This window comes from Agelaius phoeniceus, chromosome W, assembly GCF_051311805.1.
Source record: "Agelaius phoeniceus isolate bAgePho1 chromosome W, bAgePho1.hap1, whole genome shotgun sequence".
Classification (NCBI taxonomy): domain Eukaryota; kingdom Metazoa; phylum Chordata; class Aves; order Passeriformes; family Icteridae; genus Agelaius; species Agelaius phoeniceus.
This window is the reverse complement of record NC_135301.1, coordinates 2279053-2305694: the sequence shown is the minus strand read 5'-3', so window position 1 is coordinate 2305694 and position 26642 is coordinate 2279053. Positions and strand designations below refer to the sequence as shown.

General features: G+C 46.0%; 1 protein-coding gene across 7 annotated transcripts in view; it reads left to right on the top strand.

Moving 5' to 3' along the window:
- LOC129132782 (E3 ubiquitin-protein ligase NEDD4-like) overlaps nucleotides 1-26642 on the top strand; it is an 81267-nt gene that overhangs the window by 33489 nt on the left and 21136 nt on the right. For 4 of the 7 annotated variants that reach the window (XM_054652202.2, XM_054652201.2, XM_077193156.1 and 1 more), the window contains 7 exons: nucleotides 20827-20877; nucleotides 22770-22831; nucleotides 22948-23050; nucleotides 23278-23441; nucleotides 24322-24454; nucleotides 24970-25146; nucleotides 26232-26306. In XM_054652202.2, the coding sequence (XP_054508177.1) occupies nucleotides 20827-20877; nucleotides 22770-22831; nucleotides 22948-23050; nucleotides 23278-23441; nucleotides 24322-24454; nucleotides 24970-25146; nucleotides 26232-26306 (765 nt within the window). Of the gene's footprint in view, nucleotides 1-2759; nucleotides 4314-20826; nucleotides 20878-22769; nucleotides 22832-22947; nucleotides 23051-23277; nucleotides 23442-24321; nucleotides 24455-24969; nucleotides 25147-26231; nucleotides 26307-26642 lie in introns of those variants that run through there. The other 3 variants (XR_013185975.1, XM_077193153.1, XM_077193154.1) reach the window with 2 other exon arrangements.

Below are 26642 nucleotides of genomic sequence, written 5' to 3'. Positions count from 1 at the left end.
ACACTAATCACAGGCTCTGTGTGCCACAGCTGATAGAAACACAACACAGCTAGAGGTGTCTTCAGACAGTTGTTTCAGTGAGTGTGCCAAGAAACACAAATAGAGGTGTAAAAACCATTTGAGCTGGGACTAAAAGGGCACTAAAGTAGTGCCCTTCTGGGTCAGACCAAAATGGTCATCCTCACCCAGCCCTCTGACAGCAAAACCCTCAGTCTGTCCTTCTGCAGGCCTCTCCACTTCAAACCAAAGTCCTGACCCTTTTAGTTGCTGATAAAGCAGCAGCTTTATCATGTTCATGTCCCTTTCCAGTCCTTTAATGTTTCTGCATCCTGCTTGGGGAGATGCATCAGCTTTCAGAGCTGCACAATGCATGTGTGAAGGTTTGAGGTCATGGCAGGATGATGCTCCCTTGGGTTTCATCTCCGCTTCACAACGCTCACATGTTGTTGGTGGGTTTTGTCTTACACTGTGTTTGGCTGATGCAGTAGCTTTTCTGGAGGAGGCTTTCACCATCTGACTGCTGCTGTTATAGCTTCTGTTACAGTTCTGATCCATGGGAAAAGTGGCAGTGTCCCTCTGTACATCCAGGGTTAAAGGTGCCAGTGCAGTGGCACACTGGTGGATGGCTCTTGGGGGGTCTGCCTTTTGAACACTGTAACACCATCTCTGTTCATGAGATCAGGAATTAACATTTTCTGGGCTGGGGGCAATACAACCTTTACTAAACTTGTTTACTTTCTGAAGATTAGGATCAGAGTTGCAAAGATACTTTCATTAAAAAAAGACAGTGTAAAAGCATTTGGCTTCAACAAATAGGTTCTTTCCTTCTATCTTCCTAATAAATAAAGAGCAAAGGAAATCACACAAGCTGTGTTCTGGGGAGAAAGAGGACTTGGCAGCTGAATGACTGAATCTTTCCTCAGGAGGAAGTAAACTGGTGAACTGGTGGCACTGTGCCTCTACAGTGGCTGACCAGGAGCATATTTATTTGTATATAATGATCGTAATGACCACTTGCGCTACTCAAACTGCCATGTGCCATTGGAATGCAAAGGTGCCACAGGAGCAGGGAGGTGGGTTAGAGAAAAACCTTGTATGCAGTGACAGCTGGAAAATGACAGGTTTGGGATACTCATTTCAGACATGCTGTTTTGGATTTTCGAGTTTGGGTTTGCAGTACTGGCCTTTCCCTGGCAGTTTAAGCACTTTTTATTGTTGAACCAATTTGTGTGTACTCTCCTTCTGGTCCTGCCTCCAAAGTCAGTCTGTCCTTGGTTTGGAACCTTCTGGCCAAGGCAGCACTGGGGTTAGGAGCCATGGCTTTCCTTGCAGGAGGTCTATGGCAAGGTGACTGCTTTGGGGGGTTTGGAATAGCAGGTTTCCATCAGGTTGTGTTTACAGAGTGAGAAGACACTGAACTGATTATTTTGGCTTTACTCTCATATACTTACTGTCAATACTTAAATGGCTTTCGTTGGAATGACTTTGTTCCTTCTTCTTCCCAAATTACCAAAGCACACTCTGTCTCTGCATGTGTCTTTGCCTTTCTATTCCCAATCTCAACAGAGTAAATGTGATGGAGCCTAATTTTAGATGCAAAGACTGTGTTATTGAGTAACATGTTTTAGCTGAAAAATAAGGTAGTACCAACACCTGTGCTAGTTCTACAAGGCAATCTCCAGGACCATTGCTGCGTGGAAGCTGTTCACATTTTTGTTGCGTCTCATAATCCATATAAAAAAATTGTGCGATTGTGCTGGCTGCTGGCAGTTTGATCAGTTTGAGCTGCCATTGCTCTTGGGATTGGTAATTTTCTGGCTTTTGAAAGCAAGCTGCTTGCAAGCAGAGTTCAGATGGCAGAGGACTGACCTGCCACATACAGGTTTTCAGAGCTGTTGACAAGATTTAGGCTTTCCAGTTCTCGCAGGGAACAGCTGTCCAGGCCTTGAGATGGAGCTGCGCTTCTGGTTAACCAGAGTTTCTTATCTGGTATGTGCTGAGAAGTGTCCCTTCACGTGTGAGTGCCCTCAGGGCACTGAGTATCTTTGTTGTAGCAGAGCTGATTTAGGGTGGTTGCTTCACGTTCTGGTGTATCCTGTCTGCCTGTCCTCCTGAGCTCTTCTGGCTCTCAGAGTGTAACTGTACTCCGTGCTGGCAGTGCCACGTGTGGTGGCATTGCTGACTCCCTCGCTGGAGGCCAGCCAGGAGCAGGCAGTTCTGTGCAGGGTCTGAGACAAATCGGTACAAACGGACATGCAACACCCAGCTCCGCTTTTCCCTCACCTGTACTGCCTGGTAAATCTGGAAAAGGAGCTTTCTGTCTTGCTCTCCTGCTTGTTTCTGCTGGTTTTACTGTGTGAGAGGTCTTTGCCATATGTATGATTGCTTTGTTTTAAATTTGTAGTTGCTCAAAGAGAACTGCAGGTTATATTGCTGTTGCGGATTTTTAAAGGCAAAAGTTTTTTGCTTAGTTGTGTTATGAGCATGGTTAAAATGGAAAGCATAACCATGTTGTATTTATTTCTGTCCTGCCATGACAGCCCAGAGCGGTAACACACCAAAGTGTTATGCTTGAAAGAATTTTCCTCATTTGCATGTGGTGTTGACTTAAACTTTTAACACAAAATGGAAGTGTTTTGTTGTAGTTACATTTTTCTGCAAGTGCTTTCTCCAAGTCTGTCCTGTGAATCTGATGTGGTTTAGATTTATAGCAGTGCTGAGTGTATTCGCTGCCTCCGTCAGCTGCGAGAGCTTTCCCACTGGGGCCGCTCCTCCCTGATGGAAAAGGAGCAGCTGGGAAGGTGCTGTTTCAGGCTCTTGCTGGCATTACAAAAAAAAAAAAAAAAAGGAAAAAACAAACTCCTCACACACACTTACATTGGAGAGGGGGAACCAGGCCACGTGACTCCCACCACCCTACCCTATGTCACCGTGTGTGTAGGAGCGCTGACTGCTCCTGCCCAATCATGCCTGGAATGCCGCTTGCCACTTGGGCTATTTCTGCTATCTGTCGCTCCCAGGGCTGCAGTGCTAACCATTTGGCAGATGGGACACTTTTTCTCGGAGTTTATGTCTTTGGTTTTTAACTTCTGGCAGTGCCTGAATTGTTGCTGTTCTCCCTCTCCTTTTCTCCTCTCTGTAAAACCATGGCCCATCGGCTGCGGTTTCATTTTGGCTCTGGGAGAAGCAACACAGCCCCCGAATCGGAGATCCTCGCCCGGGAGAGAGAAGATGACTTTTTCATGGCATTCCACACCTTGCCAAGAAGAAGCAGCCCTCACGCGTTCTCGCGGCACGGAGCGGAGGACGGCGGCGATGGAGGATTGCACGAAGCGGGTTCCTTGAAGAGGAGCACATCCATGTTTATCCCGCAGCTGCTGAATGGCGTCGACGCGCGCCCCACCAGGAGCTCGTCCATGCAGATCTCGCTGCAGCGCAAGGCTGCCGACGGCTGCGCCGACGAGTGCGCGGCCCCAGACTCTCCGGAGGAGATGCTCCCCTGGAAATTCTCAGACTTCAGGGAGCATTACGCATCCCCCGCTGAAAAGCGCTCTTCTCCGAGCGCTCCACAGGTGACTGCTGAAAGTTCTTCACCCAGGCTGCTGGAAGAGTTAGGGCAGCAGACAGATGGAAGTGTTTGCTGTAACCGTAGAATGTTTTGTAGTGCTAATCCCCAGAGCGAGGAGGCTCTGCCGACTGCCCAACGAGAAGAAGCGAGTGAAGCAGCTTCGGGTTTAAACATAAGCGGTGTGAGGATTCAGCATCGGGCCTCAAGTGCTGAGGTGCCTCAAGTTACTCTACTTCCCTTTGGTCCTGAGGCTCCAAATAGTGCTCCCACCTCTGAACCCCGGCGCTGGTCCTTGCAGCATGTGCCAGATGTGTCAGCAAATTCAGGGAAAAAGTTCTTTGTTCTCCAGTTACAGCAGCCACAGGCAAGCAGTACGGGCACAGGAGGTGGAGGTAACTTTGGCTTTACCGGAACAAAAGGGGACAGATTGGTCAGGTACCCTCGGATACGGCTGGAAAGGAGTACTTCCTACCCTGTCCAGCCACCAGAAGAAGGAATTAACCCCACAGGTGATGGGCTGAATTTGGAGCTGCCTGGAAACAGCAGGAACAGGGCAGAAATACCTAGAAGCAATTCAGTAGAGCGGATGCCTCAAGGGCAGGGATGCTTGTTTAAAATCAGACCTGATCAAAACATGAGGCAGCAGCACTTCAGGATTCTTGTCACGCGTGGGCCGGAAGAACAAAGTCAGGGTGTTGGTAAGGAGGGTCGTGGCACCCCGTGTCCTGCGGCAGCCGGCACCGCAGTAAGTATGATGCTGGGTGTGCTGTGCTGCTAAAACACAGATTGCCTTACAAAGGCTGCCAGGCTGCAGCCAACTGCAGCACTTCCTTTGGTAGTGCTGGAATGTTCTGCCTTTCTGTGGAGAAAACCACAAATCAGCTTTATTTCTAATCTAATGTAACTTTGCTCTCAGTTATGATTACATCCAGTGTAATATTTTCAGATCTTGCTATCACATGTTTCTTAATTCGCTGTTATGTCAGCTGGAAAGATTTTTTTAAATCAGAGCATTCAAATAGCAAATTAAATGTTCCTGTTAGTTTAGTTGGCTGGGATCTTGCTGCATGAAGAACTCTTTGTGCGCTCTGGTTTTAAAAACAAATACTTTGGCACTTTCTAAATGTAATGGACACACGTGTACCTCTACACACTTCTAAAATGTGTATTGTAATGAAGTAGTTGTTAAAACTCTGGGAATCTTAGGGTGATTTCAATCAAAGTACTGACTTAGTTAAGATACCAGGAAGTCTGGGGAAAAAATAATCTTTTTTAGTAATTTCTTATAGTAATCTTATAGTAATTTTTCTTTCTTCCTTCTGGAAGTGAAAAACATGTCATGCCTTTTGTATGCCACAAGTCCTGATCCAAGTCCAAGTGCAAGTGGCTTGGCACAACTCAGTAAACAGTCTTGTTGTTTGGATTTGCCTAGATTTGGTGTTAGGATGGCAAAATTAATCTTCTGGGTTTGCTTTGTCACAGGAGGTGAGGATTGATGGTTGATGTTTTCAGTCCCTTTTTCAGCGCCCAAAGTAGGAACGAACCTGAAGGGTTTGGATTAGTCATTTGCTTAAATTGCTTTGCTGTGCAATCCAACACGGCCCACTCGAGTTCCCAGCTCGGGGATGCTGTATTTAGCAGAGCGAGCTCTGGCTCCAGCTGTGGCACGGGCTCTGAGGAGATTTCAGGCTCCATGGCTCCTGTGCTCTCAGGCACTGAAATGCAGCACAGGGACAGCTGCTCCCTGCAGCAAGGCCAGGGCTGACTCTGCAGCTTTCCCATGGAAAAGCTTTTGGACGCCTTCTTTCTGGGAGCTCTTGAAAGTGTAAAATAGAAAGAAATCCCTTCCTGGTACAGGTTTGGTTCCAGGACACGTAAGGGAGCAGGAAAAAGTATGTCTGACTTTCCCTTTCCTCTTTATTATCCCTTGCTCCTTTCCAAGATCAGCCATTCATGGAGACCCAGTTCTATAAGTAGTTGTGAGGTGTCAGACCCAGCACAGAGGCAGCAGAGGTTTGCAGAGATGTGCCCTGGGGTCTGTGCAGCAGTTCTCATTTTCCTAAAGCATCTCCCCTCAAAGTCCCTGCTTTCATCCCTCCTGTAGTAACAATTCCCATCCCAAGGACATGCTTCAGTGTTCCCAGAGGAGAATGAGGAAATTCGTTCCTCTGTGCTCTTGGTTTGAGTGACCGTGAGGAATGGATTGAGGCAGCTGTGCAGCATGGCAGGCACAGAGGTGCCCAGCCCATGTGGCACTGCATCCTGCAGGGCAGAAACTCTCAAAGGAAAAGAACTAACTGAAACTTCAACATTTTTGGGTTGTTTCTCATCCTTGTAGTAAATCCAGAAATACTGTGGGTAGAGGTGATGGACTGGGCAGGATGCCATGGGAAGTGTGGGGGATGGAAGAATTTTGGTGCAAGTTTTGTTGCATTTTTTGACCACAGAACATTACTTGTTAAGGTGCCATTTTTAATCTGTCACACAGAAGTTTGTTTGAAAGATCTGTGATGTGAGTAAGGGAGTGCCTGATATACCTGATCTCTTGAGCTGAGGGGAGAGGTTGCCATGGTTCATAGTTGATAGTGTGAAAGGAAAATAATTGTGGTGTGTCCCAGTGCAAGAAGTTTATGTGGATGTGATTGATATAGGGCCTGGGCCGGGGCTGGGAGCAGCAGCTGCTGCAGCCTGATTTATCTCAGAGCAAACATCCGAGCGGGCGTCTGCAGTCCTGCTGCTCCGAGTGGTTGTGACCTTTCAAATATCTGCTCTTTTAGACAAGCGCTTTGGGGCAGGCAGGATGTCTTTCATTACCAGACAGGGTAAAATATTAAGTAAAGGCTGAGCTCATGTCAGGCTGTGAAAAATTTTATTTGGAAGCCTTGTTGCAAATTCTTTTGCCTGCTCTGATATTTTATATGCCGTGCAATAGAATGTCTGTGCACTGTGCATATCCCACATACTGCTGTTGTTTATCATTGGGGGCTGTGAGTGCAGAGCTGGATTTGTGGGAAACACTTCAAAAATGTATTGGACAACTGCTGGAGAGAGCTGACAAAGGCATCTTTGTGAGCAAAAACCAGCGTGCCCTAACAAAGTGTTGCAGGAGTAGGACTGAATTATATTTAGGAAACAAACAGAAGTGGCACCTCTGGGTTTGGCAAGCCCGCATTTCTCACAGCTCAGCTCTTCCTCTCCTCTCTTCGAAATCATTTTAGAATAAATATTGCTTCTGCTTCAGGGATTGCTACCTGGACCCCTAACAGGCATTTCTAGGAGATAATTCATGTGGCCTTAGCTGGAGGTTTAAATGGTTCAAATGAATAGCGCAGTGAATTTCCTGGCTCTCCACTTGCTCTGCAAGCAGTGCAGATGGCCATCTGGAAAGCCTTTGCTCTCTGCAGATAAGGACTTTGTTAACAGCTGCAGGTAGAGGATGATGAATTCCATTCCCTGGGTCTCTAGCTTTTCTGTTAAGGACAAAATCAGTTCTTCTCAACAGGAAATCACCCTCTTGATTCTGGTGTCCATCAGCTTGCAGGCCTGTTCTGGAGCCCTCTGGCCATTGGGGAGGGGGCAGGTGGCACATTCAGACCTGGGCAGAGCAGGAGCTGGTTTTCAAGGCAGCAAGTACTGAGGACCTGAATAAATTCTACCTTTTTTCTTCTCCCTCTCTGGGTGGGAGACAAATAATTCATGGCAAGTAGTGTAAATTAGCTTGCAGAATTAAGAAACCCATCTGTAACTTTTAGTCAAGTTTTCAGAGAGTCAAGAATTGGCAATGCTGTCTTTTTACCTCATCCCTCCACATTCCCAGAGCTCCCTGGGATTCTGAATTTTGTGTCAGGCATTTTTCTTTTTCTCCTTGAAAACTGTATCTGTTGGTAGTTCTCTGTGAAGAAACCAGAATAAAACTTGGAGTAGCAGAGATGGAAATAGTATCACTTTTTTAAATAGCAGTAATAAACTCCTTGCTCCTGCATGGAAAATCTGTATGTGAGTTTGGGTACACAGCAGTCTCTAAAGTGGAGAATTTATAATGGAAATGCTGACACGGGTTTAACGCTGCAGGTGCCAGCCAGAGCTGCCTTGGTGCGGATCTAGCCACAGAAAATGACAGATAAGAAAGCAGAGAGTGTTGATTGCTTTTTGTGCTCTTCAGCTGGTTTTCTATTTGAGAAAAGCTGTCAAGTAATGATGAGTTTCAGAATGTGCATGTATTGTACACATACACAGAACAGAAGTTCTGCACGCGAACTGAAGTTTTTAGTTCAGCAGCTATTCCAAAGCCAAATCTATCCTGTTTAGTTAGTTTCCAGGTTAAGTCTCTTTGTAAAATACATTACTGTATGTAATGTCTTCATCTGAAGTCCTGGGTGAATACCAGGATGACATTGGGAGCTTCCAGAAGACAGCAGTTAGGTACAGAAAAATAAATTAAACTGGCATTATGACCAGCCAGGTTTTGTCTCTGAAAGGAATGAAAAAATTAAAAGGGTGTATGGGAGAGGCTTCCAGAGCTGAAGGCAAAAGAATGAGTCGTTCAAATAAAATGAAATTTTATTTGCACTTTGTGTTGTGGTGTGAGCCCAGAGCTGTCAGTGCTTTGGTGGAAAGCTGCAGCTTCCCTTTCAACCTGGGATTTATTTTAGAAAATCAATCTGATGCTGACTCTGTGGTTGCTTCTGTCTCTTACATGTGTCCATCGAATAGTCAGTCTCTTCTTGTTTCTGCCCTTTTTGCTCACAGTGAGTCATGTGCAGTCATACCTACAGCATTAAAAAAGAACAGGTAAAATGAGAAATATTAGGAATTACACTGCATGTAATTTAAAGCATAATTAATTATTAGCTTGGATGTTATCCGGGGCCTAAGTATACTTTTGTGAGTCAGCTCTGTGCATAAAAATTGCATAATGAAATAAATTCTATTTCCATTTTTGAGCAGTTGCCTTGTCTCTGAGGTGAGGCTGGATACCAGCAATTTCTGAAAGGGTTTAGTAACACACGAAGTATGAAAAAGAGGTTTTCAGTAATCAGTTAATTTGTGGTGACATTATTTGGGGTCTATTACATGTTTTTAATTTATTGTGTAAAAACACCTGATCTTAACTGAGCAAATGAAATACAATTTTCTATTGTTGTTTGCAGATGTGGGGAATGGCACACTGGCTGAGTAGGGAAAACCTTCCAGGAAACATTGCACTGTGGGAACTGGTCTTAACAGATTTGTTTTGCTCTGATGTCACCATTTTTTAATATCTTTTTGGCCTTGCAGCAGTGCCTCAGTGCAAATGTCTTACAGGAAAGCAAATCGTACCTGCTTTATATTTAGTGAGGGAACTGCAATCAATCTACTCTTGCTCTTGCCCTCTCCCAAGTAAGCCTCACAGTGTTTTTTCCTTAGGGAATTAACATTGCATTGTGCTGGGGTTTGGGTACTTTGTTGTCCCTTCACAAAGGTTCAGTTAAAAAGAGGAGGGAGAGAAGAGTTTCTGTAGGGGCTTTGGTTGCTGTCCCTGTCTAAGCTTGTAAATCCTGTGAATTCAGTGTAATTAACCCACTGCCCGACTTTGGCCAGCCTGTATGTAAGAATGTGAGAAACTTTCCTTTCTCATTGAGTAGGTGCACCTTTATCCCAGTGTAGCACCTGAATGGATGCACCTTTATCCCAGTGTAGGACCTGAATGGATGCACCTTTATCCCAGTGTAGGACCTGAATGGATGCACCTTTATCCCAGTGTAGGACCCGAATGGATGCACCTTTATCCCAGTGTAGCACCTGAATGGATGCACCTTTATCCCAGTGTAGCACCTGAATGGATGCACCTTTATCCCAGTGTAGGACCTGATCCCTGTGAAATGTTTTGGTCCCGTTTCCTGGCACTGCTCGGGAAGGCCTGGGAGGGGATGGCAGCCGGAGCTGTGGGTTCCTGGTGCCCCCAGGTGCCGAGCTGGCTGTGCTGGGCACTGTTTGTGTCCCAGCATTGGGTTCCAGAGGGCCTGGTTGGGCAGGTGACATCACTTGGGCTCCTTGTGCCAGGTGCAGCCAAAACAGATGCGGGAAGGGGAGGGAGAGAGGGAGGAATGCGGAGCCGCCGGCTGGCAGGGCCAGCTCCATTCTCCACGGAGCTGATGTGGGAGTTGGCACCGTGTGTTCCCTTCCCAGCACAGGCAGGCTCCTGCAGAGGCTTCCTGGGAGCTTGGAGCTGGCCAGAACTCTTCCTCGCCTTTTGTTATGCTCCTAAATTTAATGGGGATTGGCCGTTCTGACCAGACGTTTGCAGCCAATAGTGCTGGAGTTCTGGCTTTTCTGGTTTTTGCTCTAATCAAATCATTGTGCAGAATTCCAGAATACAAACAAACAAACAAAAAAAAAAAAAAAAAAAAAAGAAAAAAGAGTGGAACAAACTTCTCAAGCTTTTTCCTGTGTTGTTGAAATTTCACCCAGAGAGTTCATATTACCAGCTACCCACTGGGTTTTCAACTGACTGCAATTTAAATTATCCACCATAAAAAATCTGGCAGTAAATATTAGTGACTGATCCCCATGAACAAGTCAGTATCATCTTGGCTCTCCTTTCTGTTACAAACAAATGTGTTGCTTGAAAATCAAGCAGGTGTGAAGGTTCTTGGTCTCAGCAAGGAAAAAGTACTTGGACATGTGTAGGTGTAAATGATTATTAATTTGCAGAAGTTAGGAGTAGTTAATGTCCACTAATTAGCATGTCAAGTGGCCTAAGCATGAATTACCTTACTGTTCCCTCTGGTCAGTGCACAGCCATGTTTCCCCTCAGGATTCTGATTATTACCCAGTAGAACAAAGTCTTGTGTCACAGAAAAGTGGTCTTAGAACTCTTACAGTGGATCTTGCTTTTTTCCATAACATTAGGAAAATCATTAAAGTAAAAATATGATGTCACATATTGCCAGGCCTAATGCCTTCTTGAGTGTAAGTGCTGCTGGGATCAGCCAGTTGAAAGAACGTACTTAGTACCTTTGGAAAATTCAGGCTGAATAAATGTCAGCGTGCTTTCCCTGATTCCATTCCAGCAATCTCATTTCCCTGCCTGCAGAGCCTTTCACGACTTTGATTTCCCTGCCACGGCTTCTCTGTTGTTTAACCTCAGCCCACATAGCTAAAGCACTGCATCATGATCCAGAAAAGCCTGGTGATGCTCCTGATGTAACAGGGCTGCAGCAAGGTGCTGGCTGGAGCTGCTGCTCTGCTCATCCCTGGCAGTCTATAGGGTACTCACACACTCCTGGGGAGAGCAGAGCTTTCACAGCACTGCTGCAGTCCTAGCACGTCATTTTTAGACAAAGGCCTGATCCTACATGATTACTGAGGTGAACTTAAACTGCAGTTTTCTGGACTGTTGCTGCTAAAGATGTGCACCCTCAGCTTCCCCAGAGAGAGGGAGTTCAGCTGGGCACACAGGCAGCTGTAACTGTGTGAGCTGGACACAGCCACCACACTGGCAGGGGAATCACAGCTCGTGTAAGTGTGAGCTGGTGTGCCCATGAGGGTTCACTGGCAGGGGAATCACAGCTTGTGTAAGTGTGAGCTGCTGTGCCCACAGGGGTTCACTGGCAGGGGAATCACAGCTTGTGTAAGTGTGAGCTGCTGTGCCCACAGGGGTTCACTGGCAGGGGAATCACAGCTTGTGTAAGTGTGAGCTGGTGTGCCCATGAGGGCTCACTGGCAGGGGAATCACAGCTTGTGTAAGTGTGAGCTGCTGTGCCCACAGGGGTTCACTGGCAGGGGAATCACAGCTTGTGTAAGTGTGAGCTGCTGTGCCCACAGGGGTTCACTGGCAGGGGAATCACAGCTTGTGTAAGTGTGAGCTGCTGTGCCTATGAGAGTTTACTGGCAGGGGAATCACAGCTTGTGTAAGTGTGAGCTGCTGTGCCCATGAGGGTTCACTGGCAGGGGAATCACAGCTTGTGTAAGTGTGAGCTGCTGTGCCCACAGGGGTTCACTGGCAGGGCAATCACAGCTTGTGTAAGTGTGAGCTGGTGTGCCCATGAGGGTTCACTGGCAGGGCAATCACAGCTTGTGTAAGTGTGAGCTGGTGTGCCCATGAGGGTTCACTGGCAGGGGAATCACAGCTTGTGTAAGTGTGAGCTGGTGTGCCCATGAGGGTTCACTGGCAGGGGAATCACAGCTTGTGTAAGTGTGAGCTGGTGTGCCCATGAGGGTTCACTGGCAGGGGAATCACAGCTTGTGTAAGTGTGAGCTGGTGTGCCCATGAGGGCTCACTGGCAGGGGAATCACAGCTTGTGTAAGTGTGAGCTGGTGTGCCCATGAGGGCTCATTGGCAGGGGAATCACAGCTTGTGTAAGTGTGAGCTGCTGTGCCCACGAGGGTTCACTGGGGGTTCTGGAGGGGTCACACAAACATTTGGCTCTAAACTGTCCCTGGTCCGGTGAGCTTGGGTTGTCATGCTCGGGTTACAGTGGGGATTGTTGCAGGCATTTGAGGCTGCTCTGAACTGTTGGGAGTGGCTGATGGGCCAGTGCATGGTGTGGATCAAGGGGAGGGTGGAATGGCAGAAAGGAGTGTCTCTGCTGGGGACTTTTGCTTCGCCATGAGTCATTTTATATTATTTTAGTGCTGCTTTGCAACGAGCAGTGTGCATATTCAGGAATAGTGCTCGCTAATGAAGGATGTTACGTCAGTGTGATGAATGACTAAAATTTCATTGTTCTTCAAGACCAGTTTTTTGCTGCAGAGTTCTTGAGTTGAGAATTATTCGAATCTGTATGAAAAATGCCAGTAAATTTGACCAGAATCATAGAAGAGCTGCACAGAGAAGAATCATTAGTTAGAAAATTTCCAATTTTGCTTACTCAGCATATCTGTGCAGAATATGTACACCTTATGCCTCTGGAAGTGATGCTCCCCTAACCCCTCTGTTTTTCAAGCTATTTATTTAAACAGCAGTTCCATTTTTGACAGATTTTGGGAGAGAATCTATGGATTTCTTCAGTTTTGTCTCTGTTCAATTCCCACAGAAGTCACAGTCTGAACATCTTTTTTCTTTCTCAGCTGCCTTCAAGTTGCAGGAGGAGGTGAAAGTGTTTTAAAAGGTGACCATTTTAACCTTCCTGTTAAAGCTAGCTATCCTGCTGTTCATCTTCCAGCATGCTTGCAGGAGCTGGATACATTCTGCATCTCAGGCCCCTCAGATCTCAGTTGCTGCAGTTCTCCAGGATATATTAGAAGCACTGGAATAGCTTTAGGGGGAATATAAATCCCCCTAGCACAGAAGAGCATTTCTACTTTAACAGTACTTGGCTTTTCTGAGTGTTGTATTTCTTAACTGCTTTCTGCCAAGAAAGCACTTAAACAGAAAAATTGGTCATGACAGATAGATAGTGGAATCCAAAAATCTGAACTGCTATTGATGAGAAAAAGAAACAGAAAGTAGGACATTTCTCTGAGCAGAAGGAGAAAGGTAGGATAAGTGGATAAGTAGATTAGTGCAGAGAAGAAATGGCGGTGGAGACAGTAAGAGGTCTGTTGTTTGCATGGTTCCTGGTGTCTGCAGCAAGATAGCATTAATGAACTATTTGCCAGCTAATTATACTGGTTTTGCTCTGCTCGGTTCTGTACAGCACAGCAGAGCTTCCCCAGCCTCCCTTGCGTGCTTGCCAGGCTCTGCAGGAGCAGGTCCCAGCTGCAGGTGCCCCTCCCTCTGGGAATGCTCCTGCTGGGAGTCCCTGGGTGTCAGGGGTGCTGCAGTGTGCTCTGGGCACCCTCCCCAGGCAGCAGCAGTGCCACCAGAGCATTGGGGGGCCCTCTGCAAGTTCCAAGCAGTAAAAGGCAGCTGTTGGTGCTTTGGAAAGCCACAGCCCCCCTTCCTTGGAACAATCCTCCTGCTGTAAACTTGCCTTTGTTTCACTTGCTGGCTTTACCAAGCTGACCTCACCTCTACAGTTTCTCAGCTGGAAAGCCATTGTTTTTGAAATTCTGTACCTTTTGAATCCTCAGCTATCAAAGGCATGCAGGTGTTTGTGTTACACATGGTGTGCCACAGCTCTGCACGTACTCTATGTACTTTGCTGCTGCTTCATAAAACACCTTTCTTTGCTCTTTTGAAGAGCAACATTTCCCAAACTTGGTATGAGAAATACTTCCATGATTTTCTGTCTCTGAAACTCCGGTAAGGAAGGTGGCTTGAGGGCTCTGAGCAAAGAGTTTCAGCCAGAGTTCTTTGGAAAAGTGTTTTTGGCACAGTGCCCTTCTCCTGCCGTGGCAGAGTGTGCGTGGTGTGGGCAGGGGAAGGTTGGCTTTGCTGGGCAGAGCTCTGAGCATGAGCTGCCAAGGTGGCACCTGCTCACGGGTGGCTTCAGAGACATGAGCTGCTCTGGCCACGTCAGCAGGGTCCTGTGCTCCTCTGTGCTCCTGCCCATGCTGCAGCTCTGGGAGGGCTGGTTGGGCATCGCAGGCTGCAGTTACATGGATTGCAGAGGGCAGGTTTTTCTGTTGCTCCACAGAGCAGATTATTGTGCAGAATGTTTAGAAGTTAGTGGTGCTTACTGACTATTGCGCTGGGAATTTGAGCCCATTCCATTGTTGTGCCTCACTGTTCTTTCTTGGGGAGTTATGATGAAGCTTCATAAGAAGATTGTTTAATTTTTGTTCTGAGAGGGTTTTTTTTGGTAATGCCTTCATTTCTTACAGAACACAGGACAGAGGCTGTTCTAGCACATTTGTACATTTTCCACATCCTCTCACAGCTCAGGCCTGTTTTATGTGTCTAAGGAAGAATGGATTCCCATGTTTCCAGAGGCTCTTGGTAATGTAGCCATGATAATAGCAGCAGGCATTTGCTCTGTCCATCGCAGGTAGAGAGCCTTTGGTAGCTGAGAGCAGGAGCAGCTCCTGTTTGCAGCCCTCCTGTGTGTCACCCTTTAATTACAGTGGGCAGCTCAGTAGGAAGCCATTTTCCTGTCATGAACAGAGTAAGGCTCAACTAGTTCTGTTTTCCCAAAAATTGTCCGCAGTTTTCTTGGCTGTTACTGGGTTTCAGGAGTATAGCAGATCTTGGCAGAGGTGCCTGGTGGTTTTTGGGTTTTTGTTATGTTTAAATAAGCAGCGGCAGTGCAAGACAAATAATTCAGGATTTAAATAATTGGCGCTTATGGCTTGCGATTTGCTTAATCCGTTTAACTGATCCAGTTGTGGTTGACCATGTGTGCCAGGAAGGAGACATTTGTCTCTTGGCTGTGCTGATTCTGGAGCACCACTGCCTCATCTGGGCAACTGCAGCTCAGAACATAATCCCTTCATCTCAGCTCAGGTTTGGCTCCCGGGAGCAGCCTGCGTGTTCCCTGGCTCTGTGGTGTCCCAGGCTGGAGAGCGAGGAGTGTGTGTGACCCTGGGAGCCTCGTGTAGCTCCTCGTCCTCCCCTGTGCTCCAGGCTTGGCACTGACACCCCAGGGCAGTAATTGGGCCGTAAAATGAAAGTTGAGAGGGAAGGCACCAGGGAAAGTGCAATCTGACACTGCTGTATCGAGCTGCCTGGGGGAAAAGTCAGTGTTTGTTTACTCTGGTGGGAAAGAATAACAGATCATTTTTGAAGAAATAAGCCACCCGTGTTGTTTGTTCTACCTGCACTTACAGATTTGGAGTAGGAAAACCACCCCCACACACATCAATTAGGGTTTTTTTTCTGTGGTTACAGTGCAATATTCTCGATTAAGAATATCAGTGAAAATATCAGAGCCAGATTGCAGAGATCCACTGCAAAAGTATAGTCAGTTGCCATTATTAGCAAATGAAAGGTAGAATTTTAGTTATGCTTGGGAAGTGCTGCTGAAAATATTTTGCTTAAGAAAGAAGTGGTGACAGTGGCAAGTGGCAGAATTTCTGAAAGTTTATATGAATGAAGAGAGTTTTATTACAGTTCAGAAAGAAAGAAAGAAAGATTGCTGAAACTTTCCAGCTAAGAATTTTAGTAATCATATAATCAAATGATAGAGGAATATCATAAAAGTATCATTGTAGCTTTTTTTCATGAGAATGAGATCAGAGAGTTAATAAGCCTTAGGTGTAGAGGTGTAGAGAGATATCTATGATGGCTAATTAATACTTTAAGGTTTTAGTCAAGAGCAGTTAAATGTGCTTTGTTTCAATTAATAAAATTGTGTTTTGCTGCTAGGTTTTTTTGGGTTTTTTTTGATAATCAACAATACTTTAATGAACACAAATTCTCTGTTTTTTTGGGGTCCTTTTCATTTTTTAAGCCTTTGGTAAAAGTACAGTTCAGAAGAGTTTTCTCTCCAGGTGAGACAGGTGATCTCCTGTAGCTCTTTGAGAAGGCAGCAGTGGTTTCTGCTCTTGTATTTTTCCTGTTGCTGTGTGCAGCTCTTGTATTTGTGCTGGGAAATGTGGTGCTGTCTGAGCCAGACAGTCTGGACCACTTCTGGAGCAGTTTTCCAGGACTTGGCAGCAAAGGCAATCACATCTCAAGTGCTGGCTTTAAGTACTACATCAGGAAAATTGGCTTAATTTGTGCTTAATTTTTGACTTCTGTTGTACCAGAGTGGCTGCTGAGTGCTCAGTGGAGGTGAGAACGCCCTCTTGAGAGCCTGGGATTTGGCTTTGCCAAGTGGGTTTATCCGATCTTGCACGGTGCCTTTGGCCTTTAGCTGTCAGGATCAGCAGGTTTAAGGCAGCTGCCGTGTCCCTCTCTCCTCTTTCCCACCAAACCCCTGCTGGCACACGTTCCACACGGTGTTCCACATGGTGTTCCCATGAGCAGCTTCACAGCCACTCTCATCACGCTCCGTGTTACCCACCAGGGCTGCAGTGCTTCGAAAAGTTTGGAAATAACATGGCTGTAATATATTTAGAATAAATGTCAAGAGAAGATGGGCTCTGAACCTCAGCAGGGCTTCCACCTGGATAATAATTTAGGCACGTAGCTGTGTGCTGAAGCACGGCACAGGGTGGTTGTGGTCTGAGAAAGGTGTGAACTCTGGTTGACTTTAAGGCCACTAAAAACCAGTTAAATTTACCGTAGGGATCATGTCTGCCTGCTCTGAAATTAAGCAATATCTGGGTTGGAATACGGCATCTCTTAAACAGTGCCCAGAAATAGTACGCAACAATTTTCAGGTCAGGAAGCTGGGAACGTCCTGATCTGATCATCTCAAAATGCCAAGGGAACTGCAGGTGGGTGGAGTGTTATTTCCCAGCCTGGTGTCTGGCCAGGGAAGCAAAGCACCTCTGAGAGCTCTGTACCCACAGTGCCCCAGCCTCAGCCTGGCTGGCAGCTGGCAGCAGTACGGGTTCTGGGGTTCCTCTGTTCACAGCTCGTCACTGGCTCTGCCCAGTGCTTCAGCTGGGGTGAGCCATGGCTCTGTGGTTTGTGGCTCTTGCTGCTTCCCAGGCCAAGGTGATCACGTTTTCATACAGGGGCATTCCACGGGAACCCCTTTGGGATCGTTCCCAACCTTAGGAAATGTTCAGGCACTTTCAGGAGTTTGTTCTGCATTGTTGGTGACCAGCTGTAACAGCGTGGTGTGTTGGTCCAGGTTAGGACAGGCAGGAAAAGTCCAGGAGCAGGGCAGCTGGGAGAGCTGTCCTGATTTAGTTGGTCTAAGGAAGCAGCAGGTAAACACAGCATTGCAGCTTGGCCTGGTGCTGCATGGCAGCAGTAGAGCCTTTCCTTGGGGGTGTCAGCTTGTGTACACATTTGGGGGGGCTTAATAGTGTTTAGTCCCTGTGAGACCTGCCCCCTCCTGCAGATCCTTCACATTGTCTGTGTGACCTTTTAGCCAAAGTCCTGACTAACCTGTTGTACCTCTGCTGTTTTCCAACTTCTGATTTCTGTTCAGGCTGGAATAAAGCTGAGCGGAGTTGAGTTGCCTGTTGTAGTTGCTCGTGTGCTCAGCTCTTACCCAGCTGTAATGTCTGTTTTACTTTATGGGTGCACATCTGAGGTAATATTTACCTTTCACTCCAGAGCTGAAATAAGCAAGTCTCTAACAGCTGAACTGTTAACTATTGATGCTTTTCCTTCTGGAAATCAACAAGCTTCAGTGATTGAAATGAGCATCAATGCAAAAGTTTATTCATACTTTTGTGTGGTTCCAAGTAAAGCTGATGTGTGTGTATACAATCCTGAGGCTCAGCTAAACGTTCTGGTTTGCACTGAATTGTCAATGGATGCTTTTCCTTTCTCTGCTGCTTTGGAGACTAAGGGTATTTAGGGCACTACAGTTTTATCCCAGGCTTTTCTTCCTGGCTTGCAGCTTGGACAGGCACCAAACTGCAGCCTAATTTTTACATACATTTGGCTTGGGAGTGTCACTTTGTCACCTCAGTCTCCTAAGATGAACAGGGGGTTGTTCTACATTCTGAGGTGTTTGGCACAAGTTAGAATTTCCAAGTAGTTGTGTTGGTTTTTGAAGCTTTTTCAGTCACTGAGTACTGATTACACTTAATGAAGTGTTTCCTTGTTTCTTTCCATTGTCTTTCACTGGACAGCTGAGGTCTTGGCTGTTCTTAGGATGCAGTGGTGACCAGGTTTCATTGCAGTGTCTGTGCAGGTGTGAGGGGTCCCTCACACACTCAGGAAAATTCAGTGCACAGAATGAACACCTGCCATGGCTGGTGTGTGTGAGCCTGGTGCTGCTTTCCCACAGGATCAATGGATGAATGAGCGAGGTGGTTGGACAGATTTGGGTTTCCTGAACAGACGGGTGTTTATGTCTGCCAAAACACTGCAGTGATTACCTTTCATTTCAAGAGAGCTCCTTGGAAAATAGGGCAGTGTCTGACTTTCTTCTGTGCCACAACAAATGTGCTAAACCAACCCAACGGGGGGACCGGGGGATGCTGAAACTTGGTAAAATTGCTGTGAGTGTTAAAGGCTAATTAGGAAATTTTGGGATAGCTTTTGCTGTACTTGGGCTTTGCAGTAAGACTCTTAAAGCATCTGAGCCCTGCCCCACCCCTGCCTGCGTGTGCTTGTCCTGCTGCCCACACAGAGGCCACATTCCAGGTGGGACAGGAGCAATACTGAGGGAGCAATGGCATTTGAGGGGTCACTCCTGATTGGGAAAGTCCTACTCAAGGTGAGCATCTGCATCCTGTGCCTTTGTGGTGGAGAAGGGATTACTCACTGTCTGGGGGGATCAGACTGGAGCAGGAGTTAGCAGTGTGATACTGTGATACACAGCTGAGCAGGCTGTGCCTTGGGTGGCTCTGTGGATTTTAGTGACAGAGAGTTTCTCAAAACAGACACTGTTATTGTTGCTTTTTTCCCAACCTGGAAATAATTTCAGTAAGGAGGTAATCTTTATTTGAAAGCCTTCAGGAACAGTTATAGAAAGATGTCCACAAAAGCCTACCCCCCTAGGGGTGAGTACATCTTTATAGGTTTTAGGAAATTAGCATAATTAATAAAAAGCACCAATTAGGAGGAAAGTGGTGATGCAATTTCCCCCAGTTAAGCCCCTTCTCTGGAGCCCCCCCTTCAGCACTAGTTGTACTTTGTCCATGAAAATGTATCTCGAAGGGTTGTTCTCAGCCTTGATTCCCAGGGAGAACCAAGATAGTACTGAAGCCTTTTACCTCCTGGGACTTGGAGCTTTGGAATTTGTTTTGTCTTTCTGCTTAGGGAAAGGCTGTGGAAAACTACTGGGAAATCTAGCTACTAATATGATAGGTGACAGAGTTACAAATATATATGTGAAGAATATAGAGAAGATAGAAAAAAAAGGGCAAACCCCAAACAGCACCATTATAATGAGAAATGGAAAAAGAAGGCAATGGAAAAGGTTCCTGTGGCTCATGAGGTGCCTTTGCTGGAAGCAGGAAGCCCCAAAGTGAGAATGCTCTAAATTTTAGAGCTGTGGAGGCTTGCAAGAAAAAATTCTTTTCACAGACAAAAATACTGAATACTAATATCAATATACTAGCCTCCCCCCCTTTTCTTACAGATGGATGTGTACAGTCAACTGTTACATAAAGACTGAGTTTTGCAAGAGCCCTAGTTCTGGCAAAGGTGACCATATGCATGCAGAATTGGATGAGGAAGTGATTCTGCTTACAGAGCTGGCTGGGACTGAGGGGTTTCCAGTTCCACTGTAAGCAACAAGCATGTTTTGTTGGTTCAGGTTCTTTGAGGCTGTGTCTAACTTACCTGAACATTTCCTGTAGCCATGAGTTGTATTTTTCTTGAGCTAAAAGCTGCAAGAAGAGATGTAGCAATAGGTGTGTATTTTCTTCGGAGTAGTTGTTATTGGAGTGACTGTACTGAAGCAGGAGGTGGCGAGTACGTGGGATTTGCCAGTGTTAAGGGGAAAACATGTTAATTCCCTAAAAACAGGGCATGCTACCAAGTTTTTCTAGTATTTGCTAGGAAGAAGATTAATAGTCAAAATTCTGTAATGAAAAATCTACTCCCTGTTTTTTACTTAAACTTGGAAAAACCATGGTCTCCTTAGTGCTTTTTGTGTTGCTCTGTAGCATCCAGCACAGCAGGATGTGTCCATTCTGTAGGGATCACGAAACGTCATCCTATCTTTGTAGTAGAAACAGAATTCTTATGAGGTTACCATATAAAATATGAATTTTAATATTAAACTTAATGCTCTGCTATGAGAAATATGTAAACTTGGCTGTGCAGCAGCAGCATGCACTTCCTGGAATTCCGAGCATAGCGTGGTTATAAATAGGCAGCAGGTTATTTGGGAATCACTGGGGCTGATATCTGGTGTCACAAACAGTATCTGAACAGAAGCTGCGTTCCCTGGTTGGGTTTGGAAGAACACAACTGCTTGATGGTGGCAGTTCCTGCCCCAGTGATCCCAAGTGTCCCTCGAGGCAGGGCCCCAAAGGCTGGAATTCACCCTGCTGGCTGAGCTGCTCCCACTGTGGGTAGGTGTAGGACTGTCATCCATGAAGGAAAGCTTGGACCTGTCCCCCTTCAACAGGAAACCACCCGGGGCTCCTCAGTGCTTGGGGGGCTCTGGGTTGCTTTGGTGGTTCCCCCAGGCAGAATGTGTCAGCACCACCACCACGTGTGCTGTGGGCTCAGAAACCTGTTTGGAGTGTCAGGAGAAATACTGTGCTACGATAAATGAATTACAGCCACAAATAATGGGCAACAATAAGGGGGTAGAAACCAGTGTTTCCTAAAGTAATGGTACTCAACCATCTTTGTTTCTGTCTCATTGTGACTAGATTGATATTTATTATTTTTGCTTTTCTGATGTAAGTTTACTTTTGTGTGACAGACCCGAGACGACTTCCTGGGCCAGGTGGATGTGCCGCTCAGTCACCTCCCGGTAAGCTCCAGATCTCTGGAAACCCCTGGGGCTGTGTACAGCTGATTGCCCTTTCTCTTAAAGCAAGTGCTCCCAGCAGAGCTTAAAATAAACTCTTGTGGACAACCAGGCCTCACCTATGCAGGGACAGGGAGATGCATCAGCTGTGCATGGAAGAGATGCACTTTCTGTGCAAAAAAAAGCTTCATGAGAGCAGGTTTGCTTCAGCAAATGCATGAAAAGCCAAAAGGCTGCCAGAACTTTGTCATCCGTTCATTATTTTAGCTGAAATTGAATTCTTTGCCAACAGTAAGAGTTCAATAGCAATCAATTGAAAATAATTTGACACAGGGTTTGAATAATTTTATTGTCAATAGACATTTGAGGTGTTTGGTTTGAAGGTGGTAATGTTTGTTTCTGTTTCTTAATTAATGGAGGAATTCAGTGTAAAGCTGGCTCTGTAATTCTGTAAAGTTGTCTGGTTTCCCCCCAGCAGCCAGGATTCTGCATGGGCTGTAAAATTAGATGCTAAATTAAGTGCAACTTCTATTTATAGATTTATAAATAAGAATAAATATATATGTGTATGTATATACAGTGATTGCATTAGCCTTGGTACAAACATTTCTGATGTTATATACTGTTTTGGATGACTAACATTGGCTGAATGTAGTTAATATTTTTTAAATGTTGTGCATGTGAATCTTAACATATGCCACTTATGTCAGTTGAGCATAATTGGCTTTTTGTGTCCGATTTTGACTTCTTGCTATTGATGGATGTTATTGTAGGAGAAAAATTGCTTTGTAATGACTTGCACTATGATGCTTGTTTAGATGTGTCTGTTATGGTTATCTGGAGTGTGTTGGGTTATAAACTGTAACAGTGGAAAGCTACAAGGGAAGGATCAGGAACACCTTGTGGTGACAAATGAGTGGCTCCCTTCTCATGGGAGCTGTTGTCATCCCAGCTGTGCTGTGCAGGATTGCTTGGCCTGGGCTTGTGTGGGTATCTCCATTTATGTATCCTTGTGCACAGACATGATCTAAATAGCCCTGGTGGGACAGTGGGAAGAGTCCTTTCCCCCTCAGACATTTTCCATGGCAAAGCTGCTGTGTCTCAGAGCAGTCCTTCCTCCAGTAGCTGTGACCTTGCAGGCACTTCCCTGCCTGCTCTGCCCCATTCCAAGGAGAGAGTTACCTGTTGGGAAGATGTGGGGGCACACTGTACATCTGCACTCATCCTTCCTTACTTTGGTAGGAGCTATTGGGATGTATTTATTAACAAATTAATAATCAGCTTTCTCATCCTGCTGGTTTGTTTGTGGAAGTCCTCGTTTCTCCAACACCAGCTAATTACTCTGGACAGAATTTGGGTAAATAATATAGCTCCTCACTGGGAGCACGTCCCTTCCAGCTGAGCACTGAGCAGCAGTGCGAATCCCGCATGCCTTGGTGTTCTGGTGAGCTTGTTCGGATCTGCCGTCTCTGAGCAGAACGCGCAACGTGTCGCTCCCAGAGAAAGCGGACACTGGGGCAGGCAGTGAATGGAGAGGCTGTGTGGGATTTGGCTGCCAAGTGTAACGCAGCTCATGCTTTAAGTTTAGAGTAAAGCTCCCCAAACAATCAGCAGGGGAAGTGTGTGTATGGATTCATCATCCTTTTCCCTTGGCATCTGAAATTCCTAGTTCTGTGCCCACAGCAGCTGTGTGTTTGCACATGTGAAGGATGTGACTTACTTGGTAAGAAAGCTGAAATTCTCAAGGAATAGAAAGTTTTCAAGATTCCAGGCTTTAGGTAACTTAGGATTAGGAAATCAGAGATGTAATCTGTCAGCCTGATGTGTGAATGTTATTTGTGTGGCTGGACTTGTGGGCAAGCCCATTAATTTGCCATTTTTTCCACTGCTTACAGACTGAAGACCCAACCATGGAGAGGCCGTACACATTTAAGGATTTCCTCCTCAGACCAAGAAGGTGAGAGGAAGGACCTTTAAAACATTTGAGGACTTTAAAACATTTTTTACTTCATGATTTTTTTATTTGCGATTATTTAAGAGTTCTTAAATGCAATGTACCTCCTTGTCTTGTAGTCACAAATCTCGTGTGAAGGGTTTCTTGAGACTGAAGATGGCGTATATGCCCAAAAATGGTGGCCAAGAGGAAGAAAATAGTGATCAGAGGGATGACTCTGAGGTAAGTCTGAATCCTCAAGGAAGGATTCAAGAAAAATTGTAAAGTCAGCTGCCCTTGAAGGATAAAGCCCTGGAAACAGAGTTGGCAGTTGGTTCTCTTTGGCACCAAGCCACCACCCAGCCACCTTTGGAAATCCCTCTTCAGCAGACCGCTGGGGATTTAGCTCTTCTCTCACTGAAATGAGGTGCACACTGTAACCACAGAGGTCTTTTTCCTTCTTTCCTAAGCACGGCTGGGACGTGGTGGATTCCAGCGACGCCGCGTCTCGTCAGGAGGAGCTGCCTCCTCCTCCGCTGCCCCCTGGCTGGGAGGAGAAGGTGGACAACCTGGGGAGAACCTACTACGTGAACCACAACAACAGGAGCACCCAGTGGCACCGGCCCAGCCTCATGTAAGCAGCTGGGGCTGGGCGGGATGGAGAGCCAGGCTGAGGCTCGAGGCACAAAGTGCTTTGTTTGTGCCTGAAAGAGACTTGCTTGCCCCCAGCAGATCACAGAGACACAGAGTATCCTGGGAAATTCCAGGAGCTCTGGGATGCCAGGGAAGGCAGTGCATTAACAAAGCACCTTAGAATATTAGGAGACAGATAAGGAATTTTTCAGTAAGTAATTTAACAGGAGTAAATTACTTTGTTTATAGAGACTGTTGAAGAGGTAAGGAAAAAAGTCAACTCTATTGCGTTTTAATGAAACTGAACAGATTAGCTTTGAGGAGATACTGGTTATTATTCTGTGAATAGGCTTCATTCCCAGAATGTGCTGTCAGAGAGCTCTGTGGCAATATCTTCTCAAGATTAGATTTAGAAAGCTGTGGTAAGCTTACATTTTACAGAGTGAATAACTGACAGTGTTAGGAGTTATAGTGAGATCATGTATTTAACCTGCACTGCCAAGGCCACTGCTAAACCATGTCCAGGGAAGTGCTGGATCCCCCTTGCACTGGACACGTTCAAGGCTGGGCTCCACAGAGTGCTGGGTCATCTTGTCTAGGCCATGGTTTCCCTGCCAGCAGAGGTTGAACCAGATGACCCCTGAGGTCCTTCCCAACCTTATGTTCTGTGATATTTGTGAAGTGCTTCCAGTTTTATTTTCTTTCAACTGAGGGATTAAACAGTCTCCCAATTATGAAGCTTGATGCATGCATGAATAATGATTTTTATAATTGAAAGCATTACCGAGGTTTTGAAGGCAATGGACAAAATGGGGGGCTGAGTTTAACTTGGGTTATTTTCTTGTTCTTTTCTCTTTCCTGTGCTGGGTTCCCCCCTGCAGCGACGTGGGCTCCGAGTCAGATAACAATATCAGACAGATAAACCAAGAGGCAGCTCACAGGCGCTTCCGCTCTCGGCGCCACATCAGCGAGGATTTGGAGCCAGAGCCTGTGGAGAGCGGAGACATTCCTGAGGTAAGCCCAAGCCTTGGGCTTGAGGAGCTGACTAAACTTGGAGCTGCTGTGCTTCTCACATGTGAGCTGCACAGAAAGTCGTGGTTTTACACGGCGTTTGTGGACATTGCCTTGGGAAGATGCCAGCAGCACAATGACAGTGCAGCCAGAGGCACACTGCCAGGCTCCCGTGCAGCTGCAGCTGCCTGCTGGCCTATGGACAGCACTGAGTCCCGTGTCAATGCTGGGAGAAACATTTATCATTCCAAATTGCTTATCTTACATACACTGATAGAAACACTTTCATATTCTGCTCTAAACAACAGTGGAATAAATGATAAAAAAAAGGGAAGTGTAGCTTCCCTGTAAAAAAGGGCTGTAGCTGCCCTGTGCTTAGTTTTCTGTGGTGCCTTGATTTAGGGTGGAGAGAGGCTGTTGTTTGTGTGTTGGGCACAGTGAGAGGATCACACAGAAGGGAAAGGGAAAGAAGACTCAGTCTGTATAAAACCTGAACTTAGTTTCTTCTCTTTTGTTAGCCTTGGGAAACCATTTCAGAGGAGGCAAGTGCCAGTGGGGATTCCTTGAGCTTGTCACTGCCACCTCCTCCTGCATCTCCGGTGTCCCGGACCAGTCCTCAGGAGCTGTCTGAGGAGCTGAGCAGAAGACTCCAGGTCACTCCTGATTCCAATGGGGAACAACTCGGCTCTTTGATTGTACGTAACGTGTCATCTGTAAAGCTCTAGTGCAGAAATGTGCATTTCTTTGGCATAACCTGAACCACTTCATGCATGGGGAGTGACTGCTGGGCTCAGGAAAACCTGAGCATATAGTTAAAATTCCCTTCCAAGAAACAGCTTCACCAGCAAGCAAACTGCCTCAGACAACAGAATTCCTCTGTTCAGATTTCAAGAGTTCTGTGTGAGTTTAACTTCAGACTCTGCTACTGTTAGACCTTTAGTGAAACAAAATAGATGAGAGTCGAGGGTATCAAGCTAGGAATTTCCAAAGGAAAGGGAAAAACAAAGAAATGGTCTGTCTATTTGTGTTATGCATTAGTCAGGTGCCATTAAAAAATCAGGATAATGCATGTACAACTGGGGGAATGTTTTGTCTCTTTGATTACAAAAATAATTGTAAATATTAAACAGAGCATCATACTCTTATTTATTTTTTATTCTTAGTATGATGCTCTCAAGGTACCTCTGCAGTTCAAGAGATAAGAAATACTCTTGTTCTCATCCACCAGAATCTTGATTAGGTGCATTTTTCCCAAAGAGCCAGTGCAGTTGGTCTCTGCCTGATGGGAATTTCACCTGGAGGTTGGTCAGCCATTGGCAGCTCTGATGCTCTCCTGGCTCTGCATGCAGAGGCACTTGGGCTTGTGTTGAGAGCTGCAGTTTTAGTAGCACCCACTGGTTTTACTGCAGATGTGTCAGTGCTGTGTTTTCCCAAACACTGCTGCCCTGGAGTGCCCAGCTGGACTGGTGCAGAGGAATTACAGTGTAGTGTCAGACATGATGTGTGTCTGCTTTCTTAGGGGGGGTTTGTTTCTAGTTCACAGTCATGAAGGATGTGTCTTGGGAAAAGACATAGCCAATTCAAAAGTTAGCAGCAAAGAGGAAGATTGAAACAGATTTTTTTGTTTTAAGAAATACCATAAATTTTTAAGTCAATTAATTTTAAGATTTTGACCTCTCTGAGGTTAGTACCTGTAATTACTGAATTTTCTGAATAAACTTCAGTATCATGTTTTAAGACACTCTAACGTGGAGACATCTTTCTGTTTTTTTCCTTGCAGCAAAGAGAACCTTCCTCACGACTGAGGTCCTGCAGTGTGACAGACGCAGTCGCTGAGCAGTCCCAGTTATCCCTGGTAAGCCAGAGCTCCTTCCTTTTCGGGTGGATTCTCTCATTCTGAAGAACACCTTGCCTTGGGCCAGCTCTAGTCAGGCACCAAGGTGGCCATCTGATTGTCCCAAACCAAATTCATGTGAGCTTAAAAAGGAGGATATTCCTGAGACAGGAAAATGTTTGGAGACTGAGCAAGTCACCCTCTCCTCAGTTATTTACCATGGAAATTTAGGTTACTGCACTCCTATGTGCAGTGGAAAAACTCCTCCAAGAGAGGAGAGAGCAGGAGAGCCAGCTCTACCTGGAACTGGAGCAGCCACAGGACTCTGATAGCAGACATATTTCTGTGGCCCATAAG